At 38.0% G+C, this 17958-nt stretch overlaps 1 protein-coding gene across 5 annotated transcripts in view; it reads left to right on the top strand.

Moving 5' to 3' along the window:
* KCNK2 (potassium two pore domain channel subfamily K member 2) overlaps window positions 1–17958 on the top strand; it is a 224337-nt gene that overhangs the window by 152877 nt on the left and 53502 nt on the right. For all 5 annotated transcript variants that reach the window (XM_061383510.1, XM_061383512.1, XM_061383511.1 and 2 more), the window contains exons 4-5: window positions 2579–2739; window positions 4828–5014. In XM_061383510.1, the coding sequence (XP_061239494.1) occupies window positions 2579–2739; window positions 4828–5014 (348 nt within the window). The remainder of the gene's footprint in view (window positions 1–2578; window positions 2740–4827; window positions 5015–17958) is intronic.

Genomic DNA, 17958 nt, shown 5'->3' with positions numbered 1-17958 from the left:
GTGATCCTCTCACTCGGGCAAATGTCTGGGGTGTTGTTGGCATGTCCTTAATGTCAGAAAACTGCTCGGTGGCTTTGTGTGTGTGTGTGTGCTGGGTGCCCGTATGAGGGCTTCCACCTCCGAGGCACGGGTTGAGCAGGAGAGATCAGCGTAATGTTATCAGGAGAAGGTTCATGTTTGGAAGATGAAGCAGGAACAGACTCCCAGAAGAGTCACATCAGGCTCCCTCAACCCTACTCCTTTCATTCTCCCGTCTGCTAATTTTGGAGATAATAAAGATGAAGTACAGAGATGCCACACGGAACTGGTCTCTGTCTTTTGATCAGTGAAAGGTAGATCGGCTTTCTTTACATCTAGAATTCTTTGGATTGGGGGCCATCTCATGCGGTGACCTACACAGGATTTCTGAGGAAATCCTTTGTCCCCTTTTCTGAAGATGTTCTGGTTTCTTCTGGCTGAATCTGTCAGTGATGGATGAAAAGTTGGAGTCTTGTTTCTTATGTCCTTTTAACTCGCATGGGGCAGATCAAATTGAGCCCTCTGACACTTAGGCTTTTTATTTTTTAAATGGTAGAGTCTATTTTTAGTGATGCCCCAGTCAGTATTTGTTTTAATTGTATCTTTTCTTTTTGACCCTTGATCCTTTCTGGTGGTAGGTTATTTCTCATGGTTGTAACTCTGAAGATATTTATCCTTTTCTGCAGAAAGAGAATCGGAGAATCGGAGAAGGCAATGGCACCCCACTCCAGTACTCTTGCCTAGAAAATCCCATGGATGGAGGAGCCTGATAGGCTGCATGCAGTCCATGGGGTTGCTAAGAGTTGGACACGACTGAGTGACTTCACTTTCACTTTTCACCTTCATGCATTGGAGAAGGAAATGGCAACCCACTCCAGTGTTCTTGCCTGGAGAATCCCAGGGACTGGGGAGCCTGGTGGGCTGCCGTCTGTGGGGTCACACAGAGTCGGACAGGACTGAAGCGACTTAGCAGCAGCAGCAGAAAGAGAAAATGGGATGATACGGGATAACTCAGAAGCTTGGCCCACTTCAGGTCACACGGTTGTTCATCTGGTGGTGGTGGTGGTTCAGTGGCTCGGTCGTGTCCGACTCTTTGCCGCCCCATGGACTGTAGTCCCCCAGGCTCCTCTGTTCATCTGGAGAGACAATAAAAAAAGTGTTGAATCTTAGCAGGACTCTCTGGAATAATCAGAGAATCCAGGTCTAAACAGTCTCTTATTATTGGTATTCTGCTTATTGATGCTAGAATAGAAGACAGGGTTGAGATGGTTGAGTTCCGTCTTGGACGGTGTTAAGAGATGCTACTCTTCCAAACAGTCCGGGTTAAACATTCTACCTAACTTTTGTGATGGCCTTTCCTTCTTCAAATTACCTTGATACAAGACTTCTGGGACTTTTTCACACATGCCCTGGATGGATCTTTGTATATATTGCCCTGATGCTCAGCATTCCAAAGCATTAGTAGACAAGAGCAGATGCAAGGTAAATGCGTGGGAAGGTAAATGAGTTAAATGCGTAGACAGCTTGCATCATATTCTTCAAGCAGTAAGAGGGTCTTAGAAGTAGTAAGGCAGCTTTTGAACTGGAGGCTTAAAAAAAAAAAAGATTTGTCGACTAAAAAAAATGCACAACATAAGAGTTGCAAGTTTTTATTTGGGGGCAAAATGAGATGATAGCCTGAGAGACAGCCCTTCAGATAGCTCTCAGAAGCTGCTCCAAAGAGGTAGGGGGGAAGGTCAGTATATATGTGATTTTGGTGAAGGGGGAGTATATGCAGTTAAGCACATTATTTATTTCTTTGCAGAAGGTTTCTGCTAGTCACAAGGAGTAGTCATCACCATGAAAGATTTAAGGATTTTAGTGCTTTTCTAGACATGAAAAGATACAAAAATTTGGCTCATAAAATTGGCTCCTGGAAATGTCTAACTATATACAGACCTGTTCTGCCAGATTTCCCCAGAGCACAGAGCACCTCATTTCTGTTCTCTACTCTGAACTCCTAGCAGGGGATTTTGAAAATCAGCAGTAACAGCTGCACATGATTTAATCCTTGTAAATGTAGATGGCAAGTGCCAATTTGTAATTCACGGGCTTGATAATTTTAAGTTTTCATTTATTGCTTTTTGGTAGATGCTTGAATCAAAAAACAATTTTTAAGTTGTTATTAGATGTTTAATAATTTAAGCATATTTGAATACTCTTAAGGCAATACACACTTAATAAATGGCAGCAAAAGCTTTGTAGTCACAGCATTGGCAGCACAGGGAGGTAGAAGTAAATTGAATGAAAACATTGACTTTATTGTGCGTGTTACTCCCTCAGTTTTCATCATCTAGCTTGATTGGAACATTAGCTATACTTTGGAGATTGTTAGAGTGCTTGTTTATCAGAAGATTTTACATTAAAAGCTTATGTGGTATAAAGGGATTCTTAATTAGTTGAAATCTAGGACTGATATTTTATAATATTTGGAAATTTTTGAATCAAGTTTGAGGTCATATGTTTTAAACTATTACTCATTTCTAAACAACTGAATTCTTCTTCTTCTTTGTATTTTTAGGATTTGGAAACATCTCACCACGCACAGAAGGGGGGAAAATATTCTGTATCATCTATGCCTTACTGGGAATTCCCCTCTTTGGCTTTCTGTTGGCTGGAGTTGGAGATCAACTAGGGACCATATTTGGAAAAGGAATTGCAAAAGTGGAAGATACATTTATTGTGAGTATGATAGCCATTTAACTGCATATGTTAATTGTCTCATTTTTCAAAAATATTATAACTTTTCTGTTTACCTCAGATATAGTGAGATGTAAGTTATTGGGCTTTGTATAACAATTTACATGAGCCGCTTTTTGCAAATAACTCGCTGTATAGTTGTTTTTATACTTCTCTGAACGAATACGTTAATGAATGAGAAAAAGCAAAATATACAGAGGAAAAGTAGAAATCTGACAGTCCTGGGTTCAAATTCCAAATGGATTGTATCCTAGCTATATTCACTTAAGCTAGTTATTTTACCCTTAAATCTCCATTTTGCCGTTTATATGAATGATAGTACTGATGATGAGGCATTACTCTGAGATTTAGAGATATTCTAAGTGAAAGCTTAACATAGCTAGTAAACCTTAGCCCTTTGCTGAAGGATTGAATAATACATAGCAAACATGATAAAGGGGATCTTATAACTTATTTTAATAATGTTGCTGATAGAAATTGAACTAAGGTATACAATTTAGTAGGACCAAAATTATGAAGATGTTCATGGGCGTATGATATTCAGTAGAAAAAATAAATAAAATGAAAATGCTCTTAGAATTTTAAGTGAAAAATAGTAATAATACCATGATGACAAGCTTTTATTCTTGAAAATTATGAACGAAGAAAATAATTGTGTTAGAGAATCAGATTATAGATGATTTGTTACTTCTGTCACTACTTTACGTTTTATTTATTATTCGATAATGTTTCATCTTTTCATAAAAAGTTTGAGTATTTAACTATTGATGAAATAAATCACTGAGTGTTTGGTTTTCAATTGAAATTATAATTCCAGTTTTAACATTAGATATATTTCATATTGGGGCTTTCCTCGTGGCTCAGCGGTATAAAAAACATGCCTGCAATGTAGGAGCCGCAGGGGATGTGGGTTTGACCCCTGGTTTGGGAAGATCCCCTAGAGGAGGGCATGTAGCCCACTCCAGTATTCTTGCCTGGAGAATGCCAGGGACAGAGCAGCCTGGCGGGCTACAGTCCATAGGACTGCAGAGAGTCAGACACGACTGAAACGACCTGCCATGCATGCATGTGTGCACATGTTTCATATTAAATTCAGAGGTGAGACAGTGTGGGTCCTCTGAGGGCAGCTCTAGCTTAGAGGTGTTGAAGACTTCTCATTGTCTACGTATCATGTCTTGTGTATTTCGTTGTACCGCTTAAGGTCGTAGAACAGGGAGATGGTTTGTCTAGTTCACATGGGAATCAACTGTGGACTTTAAGGCTGCTAGTATTTCGCTTTAATCAGTTGAACAACGATAGGAAAATGTGGTGGGAGAGGGGAAAAGTCTCCATGAAATTAATGATTTTATCAATTATCAACAGTGGATATTTAATTTATGCTTCAGTTTTCTCAATTTTCATGTATTTCTAGGTTGTGTTTGGCCCGAAATCAGTTGTTTGCTTGTAGAATAGAAATATTTCAAAAGTAGTTCAGGTAAACAAAGAATGATGTAAATCGGAAATTTTGTTCTCTGAGCAAATGTTTTGTACTTTAGAAACTATTTTGCCTGTTGCAAAGCTATATAAAAGTAAAGTAGCATCATTATTAGCATTGGTTATTTTCCGTTATTCATATTATACCTAATGTATTTACATAAAGATAATTGAAAATTAATTATAAAAGAATAGAATACCATTCTCATTTGCTAATTTGCTGTTAACAGTGCGTATAGGTTATATACATAAAATAGATATCTAATGAGAACCTACCGTATCGCTCTGGGAACTCTCCTCAGAGCTCTGTGATGACCTAAATGTGAAGGAAATCCAAAAAACAAGCGGTATGTGTGTGTGTATGTGTGTCTGTGTGTGTGCACACATGTGTGTGTATGTATATATATATATAGCTGATTCACTTTGTTCTACAGTAAAAACTAACATAACGTTGTAACACAACTACACGCCAATAAAAAATAATTTAAACAGTATATATAGGTTAACTTTGCAGGTCCATCAATCACCGATCTCAGTCAATTTCTCTCTCTCAGTATCTGTCTCCCCCCCACCTCTCTCTCACTCTCTCATCCCTAGAAGTGGAATGTTAGTCAAACCAAGATACGAATCATCTCCACAATCATCTTTATTCTGTTTGGCTGCGTGCTCTTCGTCGCTCTGCCTGCGATCATATTCAAGCACATAGAAGGCTGGAGTGCCCTGGACGCCATTTATTTTGTGGTTATCACCTTAACCACCATTGGCTTTGGCGACTACGTCGCAGGTAAGATTTTGGAGATACACTGCTCTCCTAACCCTTCTGCTTTCGTTAAACTTTTTCTCTTGGGTTTGCAGACAACACAGTGACTGCCTCCATTTCCCAGGGCTGTCATAAGAAAGTACCACAAACTGGGTGCCTTTAAACAAAAGACATTCATTCTCTTGTAGAAGTTCAAAATCAGAGTGCCAGCAGGGGCAGAGTCGCTCTGGTACTGGTAGAACCCTCCCTTCCTTTCCCCAGCTTCTGGAGGCGGAGAGCATCAGTCCCTGCTGGTCCTTGGGTGTAGGGCGTCTCTTCATCTCTGCTCCCGTCCTCGTATCATGTTCTCCCTGTGCCCCCGTTGCTGTGACCAAATTTCCCTCTTCTTATAAAGACACCAGTCACATCGGATTAAAAACCTGCTCTACTCCAGTATGAATTCATCATAGCTAATTGTATCTGCCAAGGGCCTTATTTCCAAATAAGCTCATGTTTCAAAGTGCCAAGGTTGGGACTTCAACACGTGTTTTTTGAAAACAGAGTTTCATCCATAACAGTGACAGAGCCAAAAAAAAAAAAAAAAAAGATCATTCCCTGACAGTGAAGGTCCGCAAAAGGGTACAGTTGAATATTTATTTTTCATTCTATAAAAGAAATTTAAATTACTGTCTGCTCAGAGTGTTATAGTACCACTCTAATTTCAGAAACCACTTATCTGCCTCTTATTTATTTTTTTAGTGGTACAAGAATTCAAGTTTAAATTATCTTTGCTCTTTTTACTAGGCCTTTCCATATCTTAGTTTTTCCTCCCAGCTTTCTTGAGAAATAATTGACATACATCACTGGGTATGTCCAAGCGGTAACAGCAGGATGGTTTGATTTACATAGATCATGCAATGAAGTGATCACCACAGTCGGTTCCGCTAACATCCATTCTTCTAATGCACTCTGCCTGGGTGTCTGGGGTCCCAGGGTGCTTCAGCCCCACTCCCATGTCCTAGGATTCTCTCGGTGGTGTCTTGTCCTTGAATAGTTTTTAGTTTCTCTCCTTGTGAGGAGGGAGCGAAGCCAGGAACAAGCTAGTCACCATCTTGGTAATGTCACTCTCATATTTTAGTTTTAGAAACACTTCAAACTTTGGAAGATGTGCTGAGCTACTTAAAACCTTCTTTTCTCTAAGATATTTATCTCCTCTAATTTTCAGTTCTAATATCAATGTTTTTAATCTTTTTAGCAGTTTATCCATGTTTTAAAATTCATGATTTTAAGACATGTTTCCTTTTTCTATGTATGTTATTTCTGTTGCTGTTTGCTTTATTGTTTTATCTCTTAGATCTTATATCGTTTCATCTCTCTTTTCCTATTACATTATCTCATTATTGTTACTGTTCAGGGGCTGCCGCAGTGCTCAGCGGTGAAGAATCCACCTACCAGTGTAGGAGACTTGGGATATGCGGGTTTGATCCCTGGGTTGGGAAGATCCTCTGGAGGAGGAAATGGCAACCCACTCCAGTATTCTTGCCTGGAGAATACCATGGACAGAGGAGCCTGGTGGGCTATGGTCTATGGAGTCGCAAAGAGTCAGACACGACTGAGCACACACACACATTATTGTTCTAACTCCAGTATTAAATAAATTGTAGTAATGGTGATAAAAGTAATGTAGTAATTCTCTGTCATGTATCATTTTGACCAGCTCCTAAAAAATCTAAATTTTTCTTTAAAAAAATAAGCTTGAAGTGTTAGAAAAACATGTTCATAACCATTATGGTAGGAACGTGCTAGTAAACTTCCCAGAATAAACTAAGTAGCCTAATTTAATTTTAGGAGGGTTTATGCTTTCGAGTTGTTTACTCTTCTTCTTTTTGACTCAAACTTCTTACTTAAATATGAAAAGAAAATATGTTGTGTAGCTTTATAAAAATTTCAGAGAAGGCATCTGTTTTTATTATTTGTTAATTACAGTTTAACTTGGCAAAACCCTTCTTTCTGGGGAATGTATAATATCTTTGAAGATGGGGATGTTTCTACAAGCAAAGATTTGCTTTTGGTCAAAAACAGTACATTCACCTCTCTGTGCTGGATGGGAAAGGGTGGAGATCTTTTTGTTTTCTAATTAGCAAAATGTAGAGAGAATGGGAGAAGGCAATGGCACCCCACTCCAGCACTCTTGCCTGGAAAATCCCATGGACGGAGGAGCCTGGTAGGCTGCAGTCCATGGGGTCGCTAAAAGTCGGACACGACTGAGAGACTTCACTTTTATTTTTCACCTTCATGCATTGGAGAAGGAAATGGCAACCCACTCCAGTGTTCTTGCCTAGAGAATCCCAGGGATGGCAGAGCCTGGTGGGCTGCCGTCTATGGGGTCGCATAGAGTCGGACATGACTGAAGTGACTTAGCAGCAGCAGCAGCGGCAGCAGAGAGGAGAATCTCAGACATTTGTAGCTCTATATTGGACAACAAGCTTTTGTCCTAAAATAACCATTTTTCTACCTTTCATTAACATCATAGATATAGTTAGCTTAAGTAGAAATGGAAAGAGCTTTAATGTAGCAGAAAGTGAGATGTAGGGGTGTCAGGCAGAGTGAAGTTAAGTCAGAACAAGCAAAACAAATATCGTATATTAATGCATATATGTGGAATATAGAAAAATGGTACAGATGAACCTATTTGCAAGGCAAGAAAAGAGATGCAGACGTAGGGAATGGGTGTGTGGACACAGAGGGTGGTGTGGGATGAATTGGGAGATTGGAATTGGCATGTGTGCAGTGCCATGTGCAAAACAGATAGCTAGCGGGAAGCTGCTATATAGCACAGGGGGCTCAGCTCTGTGCTGTCTGTTGACCTAGATGAGTGGAATGGGATGGGATGGGGAGGGGGTAGGAGGGAGGTCCAAGAGGAAGGGTGTGTGTGTGTGTGTATGTGTGTGTGTGTGTGTAGCTGGTTCACTTTATTGTATAGCATAATTTAATACAACATTGTAAAGCAATTGTACCCCAATTAAAAAAAACAATTATACTTGTGCTATGTTAATCTTAGGCTATTGCACGTGAGTGCTGTCACTTCAGTCGTGTCCAACTCTTTGAGACCCAGTAGACTGTAGCCCACCAGGCTCCTCTGTCCATGGGATTCTCCAGGCAAGAATACTGGAGTGGGTTGCCATGCCCTCCTCCAGGGCATCTTCCCAATCCAGGGATCAAACTCATGTCTCTTGCGTCTCCTGTTTTGGCGGGCAGATTCTTTACCGCTAGTGCAACCTGGGAAGCCCAGGCTATTGTACTATTCTGTAAATATAATTAGTGATTATATTTAATTATAATTAAATTATGTGTAATTAACCAGAGGTCTTATAGTACCTGTGGAATATATAGGTATTAGGTGACAAGTCTTCCATTTTCAAGCCAACAGCCTCATATTGCACGTTATTGTATCCTATTTAATTTTTGATGTTTTATGGTAATACATAGTTGTGTCTGTTTATTAATGTATTTATTTTTCAGCTTTATTGAGGTACAATTGACCGATAAAATCGTAAGATATTTAAAGTGCACGTCGTGGTGTTTTCATATACATATATTATACATTGTGAAAGAATCCAATTGATTAATACATTCCTCACCTCACTGTAGGCTTCCCCAGTGGGTCAGCAGGTAAAGAATCTGCCTGAGTGCAGGAGACACAGGAGATGCAGATTCAGTCCCTGGGTCATGAAGATCCCTTGGAAAAGGAAATAGCAACCCACTCCAGTATTCTTGCCTGGAGAATCCCATGGATAGAGGAGCCTTCCCCACAGTGCTAAGGATTACAAAGAGTCCATCACGACTAAGCAGCTAAGCATGCACATCTCATTTATTTGTTTGTTTTAGTGAGAACTTTTAAGTTCTTTTATCTTAGCAAATTTCAATGATACAATATGGTGCACATGTGATTTTAAATAAGTGTCAGTCCAGCGTGAACCTCATAGTCTGAGACTCTCTAAAAAAACCAAAAATTATAAATAAAAATGTGGGTGGAATCCTAAAACAGTGTTATATTTGTGACCACAGTATAAACCAGCTTAAAAAAAAAAAGACGAACAAATATTTTTACTTTATGGTTTTGTAGAAGATGAAAAAAGTTAGTTTTTAATTTCCCTTAGGAGACCAACGCTCTGAAACTGGCTGGATTGTGTTGTGTTAGTCTTTTAGTAGCCTCTCTCAGCTATCTGAAAACATCTTGTATATCAGTGGGAACCCTGAATACAGAGTCATGGTCACAGTATTGGAGGGGAACAGGGGAACAGAATATTTGCATGGCATTAGATATAGTCTAAGAAACATTGTTATTATTACTAAGGTTTTATTTTATTATACCCCTCTTTAAGCCCATTATTTTAATTTCACTATTCCAGAGGAATAGTGGAAAATGGTAGAATAGTGGGAAATGGTAGAAATTGCAAAATACAGCTTTGCAAACAACTTGCAAAGGAATTTAATGTGTTTGAAGTGACAAATGCTGAGAAAATTAGAGAAGCAGAATGGACACTACTTTTGTTGACTAATCTCTGTCTCCTTAATTTACGTATTTTGTGCCTGTTTTGGTCTTTGTGAAACTGTAGAACCTATTCCTAGTCCTGTAGTCTTTACATCCTAGATCTGTGTGCCCGGGGAGCATTTTTGGATTGAAATGGTGGACACGGGGAAAGATGTGGCAAAAGCTGCCTAGGAAATGTGTGCCCTTCGCGAGAGTCTTTGGGGAAAAAAATGTGAGTTTTTTAAAGCATCTTGGAAAATAACTGCTATAGTTAAGTAGAATACATAAAAATAGTCTTTCCTTCTGGGTACCTTGTGACAAGTAAAATTAGCCACTAAGTTAAAGCGGCAACCCCATCTGGGAAACATCAGTTATTTACTTTTTAGAGCCTTTCCTCTTGCAGTTAGATGTCTCTACAGATAGGATTCTCACTTAATTTTGATATTTTTGCCAGGAAAAAGCAAGCACCATTGCTCAAACTTGAACCGTCTCATCTTTCTATTAGGCTATAAATCTCCAAAGAAAACAGAGATGTACTTCTCTTAATAGACACCCACTGTCTGATGCCTTTCTCAAGTCTGCAAGTGCTACTCCAAATGGGATTAGAATTCAATTATATTTTTGTACTGGACTTCTTTGAAGACAAGTTTAAAAACATACACTTCAAACCATGGTGTCATTAAAGTAAAAGGAGTAAATTTTGGAATGTGATATCTAAATGTTTAGGATACAGGTTGTAACATTGGTGTAAATATTAGAAGCATCTCAAAAGCAGCAAGAGATGATGTGATGTGGTAGTTCAGACAACTCTGAAGCAGAATGCTCATCCTCAGGGAGTGAGCATGAAAATACATGCAGCTGGACATTTTGCCATGAGAAGAAAACAGGTCAACCCCTGTTGCTTTGTATTTTTAAATGTCATTTCTTACTTTTTATTTTATTTTTTGGCTTTAGATCTATTATGTTGCTATGGTCCTATGATTCTTTTTTTTTTTTAATTTGTAGTATAACTACCTTTGGACTTCCCTGGTTGCTCAGATGGTAAAAAAAAAAATCTGCCTGCAATGCAGGAGATTGAGTTTGATCCCTGGGTCAGGAAGATCCCCTGATGAAGGGAATGGCTACCCATGTCAGTATTCTTGCCTGGAGAATTGCATGGACAGAGGAGCCTGGCGGGCTACAGTCTATGGGATCGCAAAGAGTTGGACACAACTGAGTGACTAATGCTATACAAAGATAGCTGCTTTGCGATGTTGTGGTAGTTTCTGCTGTACAGCAAAGTGAAGCAGCCATAGGTATACATCTATCCCCTCTTCCCTGTATTTCCTTCCCAGTTAGGGCACCACAGTGCATGAGTAGAATTCCCTGTACTCTACAGTCTGTTCTCATTTCTTGTCTGTTTTATACTACTGTGTATATGTCAATCCCAGTCTCCCAATTCATCCCACTCCCTCCTTTCCCCACTTTGTATCCATGTATTTGTTCTCTACATCAGTGTCTCTATTTCTTCCTTGCTAATAAGATCATCTACACCATTTTTCTAGATTCTACATAATTTCATATTAATATCCATGTCTGTCTGCCTCTCTGGAAATGGCACAATTTCTTTCCTTTTTATGGCTGCTTACTTTTCATTTTGTGTATGTCATAATGTTCATGATATAATCTATTAGGGCATAATATATTTCTAATTCATAAATAAATTTAAATTTACATTTGCACCCACCAATCCTTTTCCCTGTTGGCTATACTGTATCAGAAGCATTTAGCAACTACTAGTAAAGACTAATATGTTTCAGAGGTCAACTTTCTCTGTGTATTGACTGAACATAAGAATACAACATTTAATGGTTTTTCTTCAGGAAGAACTCCCCCAGCAAATGTCAATCTTACATTTATATTTATGGAAGAATGTGTTTTACTGGCTGATTGGTTGTCTTAGTAATTTGTGTTTACTCCTTCCTGATGGCCTTTTTTGTTCTTTTACTAATGCTCAATATTCTAGAGCTAAAAAAGACCTGGGAGCCACAGGCCATTGCAGCACTTTTATTATACATATGAATAAACAGACCCTCTGTCGCTACCTGTAGTTCACAGAGCGACTCTTCCTAAAAGATAAAAAGAGAAAGTACATTATTTAGCAAAGTATCATTTACTTGATTTTAACAATTTCTATAATAATTTGTAGTCAAATTTGTAGAGGTAAGTTAAGTGTTACTCACTCAGTCGTGTCTGACTCTTTGCGGCAGGCTCCTCTGTCCTTGGAATTCTCCAGGCAAGAATATTGGAGTGGGTTTCCATTTCCTTCTCCAGGGAAATCTTCCTGATCCAGGGATCAAACCCAGGTCTCCTATATTGCAGGCAGATTCTTTACTGTCTAAACCACCAGGGAAGACTGGTAAAAATTATATTTGACAGCTTACTCTTGGTTTCCTATGTTTTATTTCTTAACTTTTGTCATGTTATTTCTCATTTGATGAGAAGTCTGAACTGATAAATGATTAAATCATGCTTGCCTCATAGGCCGAGAGTTAGATCTCATTAAAATATAAGAAGTTATATTAATTATATAGAAATGTGTGAAAGATTGAGCTCTACTTATTTAGGCTTGCTTCTAAAACTTGTTGTCTGAATCCATCATTTTAAAAAATCACTATGGGTTGGGGGATGGGCAAAATAGGTGAAGCTGATTAAGAGGCACAAACCTCCAGTTATAAAATAAATAATACAATAAATAAGTTACAGAATAGGGAGTATATTAACTAATATTGTAGTAACTTTAGTGACAGTAACTAGACCTATTGTCATGATCATCTCATTTATATATATATCTGTATATATAAATGTTGAACCACTATATTATATACCTTAAACTAATGAAATGTACGTCAGTTATATATCAGTAAAAAATTAGTTGATGATTCTTCAGAAGTGAAGTCAAATAATTACCTAATTTAACATAATTTAACATTATTTTTCAAAGTTAGTGTCCTCTTTAATATATACTCTTAGGACTAGAGTAAGTCATGGAAACCAAGAAGTGCATTTCTATGAACTGATAAACATAGCCCAAAGAAGTCTTTTTGTTCTTGTGTAGTCTCTTAAGCCTTGTCTGATTCTTTTGCAACCCCATGGACTGTAGCCCGCCATGCCAGAAGTCTTCAGCAACACTCTTTTTTAAGCCAGGTTAGTTCATGAGAGATAATATGATTGAGTAAAAGCCAGATACCAATACATAATTTCACAAAGCAATGTCCTCACATTAGCTACTTTTCTAATAAAAACCAAAAATTTTAACCAAAAGTTTAGATGTATTCTAAGAAACCCTTATAGTTGATATTATGAAAACACATTTTTGTTCTGAGCATAAATTTACTTTGCCATCCAAATATATATTCTTGGAATTTTGATCAGTGAAATTTAGTATATTTAGTTGAATAATGAAACTTTTTTTGTCTCACATGTAGTTTTGAGTACTTACTGGGTTAATCAGGCTTTAGGCTTAATGCTATATGCTTCTCTAAATAGAAAAAAAAAAAAATTGGGAAATTAAAGCAGGTAAACTGGCCTTCTAGGGGATTTACCCTTTCAAACTTTATAGATTTTCACAGTTTTTGAATCTTTTGTCTTCATATTTTTTGACTTGGGAAAAAAAACATATTTGTTTATCTCATATTAAGTTTTCTTGGAATTATGTTTTCAAAGTCGTCATTGGAAATGCAGTTTTTTGTAACCAAGCCATTGCTTTCTCTTATAACCAAAAACATGACTCATTTAGTGGAGTGCTTAGAGCTTGCTTAATGGAAGATGATTTTTTCATGAAAACATATAAATCTCCATTGAAAAACCGTGACAAGCATCTTTTGTTCCAAACAGTTTGTCCTAATAGACAACTTCGAGAAAACAGTTACTGATGTGGTCTAAAAGTTTTGCAACTATTCAAAGGCCGGGTATTAAAAATTGCTGTTACTGGGTTGATCACTGAGCAGAGATTTGCCAGGAATTTAGCAAATGACAAGGAAAATATCTGATCAGAAGTGAGGTCAGCTGAAGAACAGTCAGTTCTTCAGCACCACCACAATGGCTCTGAAAAATTTCTCTGATTGAAAAGAGAGGGCTTACATGACTGTTAGGGAGATGCCTTATAGCCATCAGTCACATGTGCATCCATTCTGATTTTTAGTGAGCACATATTGTATATTAGATAACTGTGCTTAGCACTTAGTGGTAATGATTGCACTAGTCTTGTTCCTATGGGACATAATGTTTGAAATCCAGGAGTAATGATTCAATAGGAAATCATTTTCTCTTCTTGATAGTTCTGTGTGTTAAAATGGAAAAATTCTGCAAGACATCTGGTCACCCCCTGAATCAACTGGTGACTCTCAGAGAACTCAACTCATCAGAAAACTGAGAGCTACGTGTGTAATTAACTAAATGGGATTAGACCCAACAGTTCAGAAGTTAAGGACTGTGGGCAAACCAAGGAGTTATTTAACTTCTAGGATTCAAAATGGATATATAGAAGAATTTTAGAACACATGGGAGAAAATGACAAGGAAGACCTTTAATGATTGACAGTTAATTCTCAGTGAGTTAGGCAGTAAATTGTACTAAGTTTAAGGAAAAAGACTGCAAATTACTGTATATTAATATATAGACTTAAAGATAATTTGTAGATGTAACAATAATGTACATCCTATATCCTATAGATTTCCATCGTTATAAAGGTGAGTAAGACAATGTGTTGATTTGTCTTTCTTTATAATCATGAGACTGCTGTTTTTCTGATGGGAGTTTCTCTTGTCTTAGACCAAGTACCTACCAGGAAATGGACAACTTCTTGAGTGCTGAAATTGAGAATCCCCATATATAGGTTCAAATGCTAGAGAGATTTAGTTACCTTTTCTGGTCTTGTGTTTTTTTTTAACTTGATAGCATAGGGAAAGTTTGATATAGTGGGTGAGCTGTTGTTTAATACTGAAGTCATATTTTCATTTGTAAAAAAGAAAACATAATTTACAGCATTATTGAAAGAGCCTCTTAATTCTTGCTGCATTAAGAAAAGACTTTATTAAACTAAATTGCTTTACTATAAAAAAGAAAAATATACTAAAGCAGAAAGTAAGTTTTTGCCCCTTCATATTAAGAGACAGCATGCATGTGTGTTATGCTAAGTCACTTCAGTCATGTCCAACTCTTTGCGACCCCATAGACTATAACCCGCCAGGCTCCTCTGTCTGTGGGGGTCTCCAGGCAAGAGTACTGGAGTGGACTACCATGCAGCTTTCATGAAAAAAAAAAAAGTCAAATGTACCAAAAATACTGAAATCCATATTTGATATCTATATTAAAATACAGACCCATGTAAAACATGACCTTTATTTTCTTTAAAACAAAGTTGTATATTTTATCTATATTCTATAATATATATTTTATTTTAGAAAAGCTGAGGAGAAACATGGAGTTTGATCCATAATGCCTAAATCATTCTTTAAATCCTTATTTGTAAATATTCTGTGACTCAGCATCATCCAAAGAAAGAAAATTAAATTTAAGGGAGAGGGGGCAATGTACATTCAAGTGTCGTAGAGCAGAACAGGACCAACTTTTGGAAACTGTTGGAATGGGGACATAAGACAAGAAGCTCCTAGTAAAACGGTTCTGACCTCAGACCCACCTGGTTTCTAGGTAAGAACCTTGAGGGAAAAAGAAGCACCTTGTTTGACGTAGCATCTCCAGCCCTAGCTAAGCGTCTGCCATACGTATGGATGAAAGAAAAGAAGGTGGGAAAATGGGAAGGACAGTAACTGAATGGGAATGATGGGAAGGACAGTAACAGATCTCAGGTGACAATAGACACCCTGGTTCAATGACAGGAGCCTATGTTCTGAAGCCAGACAAGCCTAAGTGTGATTCTAGCTCTGCTGTCCCCTTTGCTGTGTGACCTGACAACTGTTCTTATACCTACCCTACTGAGAGTATGGCTTGTCTGTTGGAAAATGGGGATACTTACTATTAGGATTTTAGGAACCCAATACAAATCTTCCATCCTTGAGTTCTGAACAGACTGTGAGAATTATGGCACTTGAAATATCAGCTTAACTACTGATAAAGACATCTGGAGATATGGCTTGAGGCTGAATGACCAATTGGTCTTATTAAGAATCTTGTGCTAAAAAAAAAAAAAAAAGAGAAATCTTGTGCTAAATCAGTGGAAATAGGAGGAGTAGGAAGGGCTTCCCTAGTGACTCAGACAGTAAAGAATCTGCCTGCAATGAAGGAGATCCGGGTTCAATCCCTGGGTCTGGAAGCTTCTCCTGGAGGAGGAAGTGGCTTCCCACTCCAGTAGTCTTGCCTGGAGAATTCCATGGACAGAAGAATCATGGGCTACAGTCCATGGACTTGCAAAGACCTGGACACAAATGAGCAACTAACATTTTCACTTTCATGAGGAGTGGAAATACAATGCCCCATAATACCTTCCTACTCAGGGCTTTAGTACGGCTTGACTTCATTGAGGTAGACCATCAGTAAGTCTTAGCTCTCACTCCCCTCTCTCCATCAGAGTTTGAATGTTTTGTAAATCAGCCGCAGTGAGCGTATTAGCTAGGACTGGGTTATCTAGGACTACAAGGCCAAAATAAGAACCTCAACCAACAACTCTTTGGTACCAGATAGGAAAGGGCTTCGTTAATGCTGGAACCAGGTAAGAAAGGGATTGTTGTGGGACAATGTTTGGGAAGCTCATCTTAGGAGAGAATGGGCTCTTAGGAATAATGCCAGACTGAAATTGAAACTTTCCTGGGCTTGAGGAGCTTTATTAGGCTCTGGTGATTTCCTTATTGAAGTGGCAAGGAGAATAATTCCAGACAAAAATGGCGCCATCTAAAAGAGGCCATCATGTAAGAGTCAGAAAGAGGCTTATTTTAACTATTTTAAAAAGTTTATAAGATTCCTAAAAGCTTGGTACCTCCACCCCTCTTCGCTATTTTTATTACCATTGGTCTGCTCTCCTGTAATGATTAGCCAGAAAACTCTTAAAATGGAAAGGACTTGTGTGCATATTTTGAGTGGCAACAAAGAAAATGGCAGTGAGGTGCCAGATGAAGAGGGAAGAGTGGGTTGTAGCAGCCCACGGGCCATGTCTCAGGAGTCTGGGCAAGAAAGAAAAAAAACAATGGAGTGGTGGAATGGAGACGGGAGTAGGGGCCAAATAAGCAGGGACTATGCCAGGACAGAGAGACTACCCTAGGTGGTTTTTTTTGGGAGGGAGGGTTAGAGTTGCTTTACAATGTGCTAGTTTCTGCTGTACAGTAACGTCAGTCAGCTACATGTATACGTATATCCCCTCTCTCTCTGTCCTCCCCTCTCCCGTCCCATTTAGGTCACTGAGCTGAGCTCCCTGCACTATGCACTAGGTTCCCACTAGCTAGCAAGAGACCCATGTTCAGATTTCTTGAATGTGCTGGACTAAAATTAATGCTTATAATTACATTTTAAAAATATTTCCTAATTAAAAAAAATAACTTTTTCAGCAAGTTATCTTGATTATAGATTTTTAAGATTTGGCTAAGATTCTTGAATCCAATAGATCGAATACTGTGGAAGTTAATTCATAAATCTTAGATATCAGAAAGTGAAAAGGTTTTGTGAGTATTGGATAATACTTGTATATACATTAGCTCTCCCTGGATCACTTGACTGCCAGTATTTCATCTTAAGAGTAGCAATTAAGAGTGAAAAAACATCCCCCAGCCCACACTACCCCCGGCTTAGAATCCACTAAAGCTTGTGGGATGAACATTTTACCCAAATATAGACCTTTTAGTGATTAAGTTAATTTACTCTTTTCAAACTGTGACATCCTGTTTATAAGAAAGAAAACTTATAAAAAGTCATCTTGAGCATGAACTAACTTCTAAAATCAACATTTTGGTGAACTTATGTGTTAAGTGAGTCACAACTATTTGGATGAGGACATTCTGGTTTTGAAAGAGAAAGTACTTGGGAAAAAAAATGTCATTTTGGTTTCTTTGAAATGGAAACATTTAAAAAATGGAATTCACTAGTGAGCCTATCATGTAACAGATTTCCACACACATTTCCTAAGTCGCTTCTGTGAATCTGTAGCCCTGCATCCCCCGTGGGCCAAGTCTTAACCATCCCAAGATGCATTTAGCCTTTATAGTCCTTCCCAGAAATGATATTTTTAAAAATGTTGCACAAGGTAAATTTTTTACAATATTTTGAAGGTAAATATTACTGACTTTATAAACTGAACCTTGAATTTTTTTCTTTGTCCCCAACAAAGGCTGAACTTTTATCTGTTCCTATTATTTGCCTGATGGAAAAAAGTTCTCTTTTTACTCTGACCCTTTAATATTTGAAAATGTCATTGTGGGTAACTCACAGTCTAAGTTATAGAGAGTATGTTATATCAAATTTTTATATT

Source organism: Bos javanicus, chromosome 16 (genome assembly GCF_032452875.1).
Source record: "Bos javanicus breed banteng chromosome 16, ARS-OSU_banteng_1.0, whole genome shotgun sequence".
NCBI lineage: Eukaryota > Metazoa > Chordata > Mammalia > Artiodactyla > Bovidae > Bos > Bos javanicus.
This window is presented reverse-complemented; position numbering and strand designations above follow the sequence as displayed.